The 5,045-nt window shown below is 45.1% G+C and overlaps 1 protein-coding gene across 1 annotated transcript in view; it reads right to left on the bottom strand.

Moving 5' to 3' along the window:
• Positions 1-1,887: 1,887 nt before the first annotated feature.
• Positions 1,888-5,045, bottom strand: part of CETP (cholesteryl ester transfer protein) — a 36,822-nt gene continuing 33,664 nt past the window's right edge. Inside the window, 5 exon segments of the mRNA XM_025212688.1 lie at positions 1,888-1,940; positions 2,033-2,122; positions 3,015-3,084; positions 3,164-3,206; positions 3,319-3,385. Coding sequence (XP_025068473.1) covers positions 1,888-1,940; positions 2,033-2,122; positions 3,015-3,084; positions 3,164-3,206; positions 3,319-3,385 — 323 coding nt within the window.

Below are 5,045 nucleotides of genomic sequence, written 5' to 3' on the forward strand. Positions count from 1 at the left end.
GTTTTTTCCCCTGTAAACAAGGGATGGCAACCTGCCCATTGCCATTTAGATTTGGTCAGGGGAAAGGTCCACTGTATACATTGAGAAACTCTGGGTACTGTTCTGAAGTTTGTACACCATGCATGCAGCTAATCAAACTGAATAAGACAACAGCAGGCACCAACCCCAAGGGCCCACTTAGAGGGGACACAAGAATGGCAGCTCTCACAGCTGCCAGCCTTAGGTGCAGAACCTGGTAGTCATGCCTGTGTAAGACAACCCCACGTTGACTCATGGGATCCAAACCATTCTGCCCAGGGGAAGGGCGGCTTTTTTTCCACAATGATTGTGTGAGCTGAAAAAACAGCAAGTAACTTTGGACTTACATTAAGGGAACTACCTAAAAAGGCAAGATGCCAGCAGTTCCTTTCTTGAGACAGACTGTGTTGCAGCCTCTAACTGCAGGTGCCAGTAAAATGTCCAAGCAAATAGTCACAGGAAGGAAGGAAATGTAAGCAAGAAGCCACCCTACTTCTGTCATTACAGTATCTAAGGATGGGTACTATAGTGCTGCCTAATACTGGTAAGTCCCCAGGGCTACTTCCCGTGTACCCAGCTACCTGGAGAGAACTACCAATTCCACTTTGAAATGATCATCACCATGGCCTCATTATGGACCAGATCCAAAGATATTAAGGTGTCTAACTATCAGTGGCTAGAATGGGTATAGGCATGTGGCCCCAGGTGACTAAAATCACTCAGACACGAGTATCAGGGGCTCATCAGAACTTCCTGAATTACCTGTACAGCGCCAAAGAGCTCAATCACTAATAACTTTAAAAAGCCCCATTTGCTTTACATATGGGGAAACTGAGGCAGAGAGCTATTCAGCAACCTGTTCCAGTTCACCCAGCAAACCAGTAGTTACATTGGGAACACAGCCAAAGCCATGCAGCTCCCAGTCCATTGCTGTAGTTACTAGAGGGCACTTAATAAAAAAATTGAGCAGCTCCAGGAAATCACGATGCTACAGTTGCAGGCACTAAAAAACTGTGCAAGTGCACCATATTATACTGCACAGTCACATCTCATTCACTGCTTGCTGTCACCCCTACCTGTTGCTGCTTTACTGTTTCTGTATCTTACTCTACAGGAAGTGAAACAAGTTTGGTAGCTCAGCCTAGAATGGCAAAATATTTCGTTTTCAAGATACAACAGAGATTGTTAAAGACTGCTAAAATGAGTGGTGTCCAACCCATCCAGCCCCATAGGGGGGAGCCCATCTGAGGGGGAGATTGAGCTGGTGCATGCAGTTGGTTCACAGTTGGATCACACCTGCAAACTAACCCTGGCATATGCCCCATCTGGCACACATGGCCATGTCATCTGGCCTGCAGGGCTCCATCTCCCCAAGGTGCTGGGTATTTGGAGGTGGCAGAGTGCTGGCAGTGTCATGGCTCACAGAGCTGTGGCAATTAACACTGCAACTACCCACCTACTACCAAATTTCTGGACCTATAAGGAGCCTGTGGGCCATAGGCTGAACACCACTTAAATCATCCCTTGTATCAGGTAGTTCTTAGGGCCTGATCTGGAGCTCACTGATTTAGCACACTGGACCCTTGTTTCTTCACAAGTGCACACATTACTCAAGATTTTAAAACAAGAATAGCTTGGACTTGGATTCCAGCATCCTCCCTGAGCAGGGATTCTATAGTAATATAGTTCAATAAAGGCCAGGGCATTTCTCACTTTAAAAGAATCAACTTTGTGTTCAGTGGGTGGGAGACAAGGACACAGACAAAAATAACATCATTTAAGTGGTTCTCAAACATTCTTTGTCTTGGGACAGTTAACTCCTACCCTCCTTCATACCATCCTTTCTTCTATAACATGGTCTCATAAAAATCAAGCAGCAAATGATGGGGGAAGCCAAAGTCCATCTGTAGAATCAGGTATTCCTAGAAGAAAAGAAATAAGTTATAAAAGCTCATGCCATATTTATGAGAAATCTTCTGTGCTGTGTGTGTAGCAGTTAATGGCTAAAGTTTACTTATCATTCTGGTAATGATCTCAAGACTTATTATTTAAAATAAGTGGATTCCTTTACTGTTCATCAGTGAAGTTATAGCTCCTTCAATCCCTATGGAATCAGAAACTACTCATTTAATTATAGATGCAGTAAAACCAACATGCTATTCCCCACACACGTGAACTCTCAGTCCCTTCAACATTGGCCCAGCCTCAGACTTTAGTTCTTTTAAGGATTGTCCATTTCCAAGACATTGCTGTTTTAAAGCACTATACATACTGGGTCCTGCTCCTCTTGTCACAAGGGACATTTTGTCCTAAGGACAGTTTTCCATCATGGGTGAGTATGAAAGTGGGTCACACACAGACATGAACAATAGGTTATGGTATAGAACAGTGGTTGCCAACCGTTTTTTTTAGATTCCAGGTACCCCGTTAGACTCAGGGTACCTCTCAGAAAATGCCAGCCCTTAGCTTATACTCACTTCTCACTATGGAAAAAATAAAAGCAATTTTTCTGCTTCAAAGAACTCAGAAAACCACAACAAGTCAGAATGTTGTTAACACTATGGATTCCTGTTTGAACTCTCTGTGTTTATCTTGTGAAACATGTTTGTACACCTAACAGTGTAGCACAGTGTAGCATTGTGTAGCACTCTGCAGCACCCTTGAAAGGATCTCAAGGTGCCCTGGGGTGCTGCAGCACCTTGGTTGAGAATCAGTGATGAAGAAACACTTTCAGATTTAACACTGGAAACCATGAACAAAGGACATACACAAGAGCATGACTTTTGGGGAACCTGAAGAGCAGTCAGCAGACCATGAAACAAAAGGGAATTCCAATGAAAACTCAGTTTGTGGCCAGCTTTGCAAGAGGTGATAACTTTTCTTTGACAAATCTGCTAACCAGGACTATTATTAAACTGTGTTAGTGCTTGTGTAAACTGAACAGGTGTTACATGTTCTGTTAAATTCATCCAAACTTTCCTCAAGCATAAACTCACTTGAAATCACTTCTGGGATTCCAGCAATGATGATGATAGTCTTCAGGAAGTGCCTTAATGACTTGTCATTCTGAAAATCAAATTTAGAAAAAATATGGTGTCTGTAATCATCTACAATGACCCCTAGAAAATAAATACTCAATACTTACCCCAGTTATATTGGCTGCACATTTAACCACTTTAAGTATTATCCTGCAGTGGAAAAGAAAATCAGTGGGAGGCAGCAGAAAAGGATTCCTTCTCCTGCAGCTATCACGCACAGGCTAGAAGGTCAGTTCAATGTGCAAGAGATACCAATACCTGCTCAGAGTCAGAGAGATACAAAACCAGTTTCTTTTCCACATATGAAGCTTGGATGGTGACAGGATTTCCTACAAAGAGAAATAAACAGAGCATGTAAACATCTGCTCAGCTTCATCTCCAGATTTTTGGAGATAAATATTATTTCTATCCATTTTGCCGCATTAGCATGTTGAAGTCCTGTTAGGTCCCCAGTTACTGGGAGCTCTAGAAATCAAAGCGCTGGGACTCCTTTAGAAAGTCCAGTGACCTCTCCAGTGACCTAAGAGTCTGTAGAGAATAAGTACCCTCATAGCACTAACCAAACACCCAAAGCCCCATCCCAGCAGGCACTGGATTCTGGTATAATTCTCATAAGGTCCACAGAAGTATCCCTTTACTGACTACTTTCCACTGGACTCCATGGAACTGACTAGTACTTTCCAAGTGACCTGTCCCAGCGTGAGCTGAATCCTATGTAAAGAACAGGCCAGAGTTTCAGGGGCTCTCTCTACATAGGGTCTTCCATAGACCTGTTTTGATAGGTCAGGAGGATCTTCCCCAGACATTACATATAACACAGGCAGCAAAAGTGCAGGATGCCCCACAAGGTCCTGCCCATGTGCCTCATCCTGATTTCTTGAGTAAAACTGGAATTGATGACAAACCCAGAGAAGCTGAGAATTGTCTTCTTTAAAAAAAACCCAACAAAACAAAAAAAAATCCTTCCTTTTGTCCCCTCCCAATTTGCCTGCAAATACTGATTTGCTACTCACTGTGCACATCACTATATTATTGTAAGATTGGACTGTCCATGCTGGCTTACTCATTGCAGGCTTACTTACAAGTGCTCAGGGCATGATAATGGAGCTAAGGCAGGGGTGGGCAAAATGCAGCCTGGGGGCCGGATGTGGCCTACCAAGTTATTTTATCCAGCCTGCAGGGCCCCTAAAAATTTAGAAAATTAATATTAATCTGCCCTGGGCTGCCTGTCATGTGGCCCTCAGTGGCTTGCCAAAACTCAGTAAGCGGCCCTCTGCCCAAAATAATTGGCTGCCCCTGTGTTAAGGCATCTTGCTATAGCTATGGAGGTCTGAGTTCAAGGCCTGCTCTGGATCATGCTAAAGGTTTTCCGCAATCAACCCAGCTGTAATTGCCAAAGTGTAACTAAGATAAGGCAACAACGCCAGGTACTGACTTGGTTGGTACGGGGCACAAAAATAGCAGCTGCTGCCACTGCTTTCCTGGCTGCCATGTTGCTGCCAGCAGCCAGCTATAGGTGCTGACCCATGCACTGCCACCATCCAGGGTATAGAACTGCCCAGCTACACCTAGTCATTCAGGCTGGGGAGTCAAAGGCATGGCTCTTGGCAGAATGTGATGCTGGCCACTTCACTCCTTTGTCTGTGGTTGGCTATTGAAATTGGCCCGCGTTAGCCACACTAGCCCCATGGACCATTAGGTTCAGGAGGAACTTTGACTTGACTGTGACCTGTAAGTGCATGGCTCTTGGAATTTATTTTTGCTGCCTTTGTTAGACTAAATAAAACAGCAAAACATGAATGCTGTGTGCTGTGGGTGGGGGGGAGCACAGCGAGCTCCTGCAGGAGGTGGCTCTGTCGGCAGCAGGAGCATGGTAGCAGTAAGTGGGGAGCTCCCACAGGCAGCTGTGACACTGTCTGCGGTGGGGGTGGGGTGAGCGCCAACCGGCGGGTGGGGGCCCACCGCAGGAGGCGCCCGCGGGGGCAGGCG

The sequence above is a fragment of the Alligator sinensis genome, unplaced genomic scaffold (genome assembly GCF_000455745.1).
Source record: "Alligator sinensis unplaced genomic scaffold, ASM45574v1 scaffold1000_1, whole genome shotgun sequence".
Lineage (NCBI taxonomy): Eukaryota > Metazoa > Chordata > Crocodylia > Alligatoridae > Alligator > Alligator sinensis.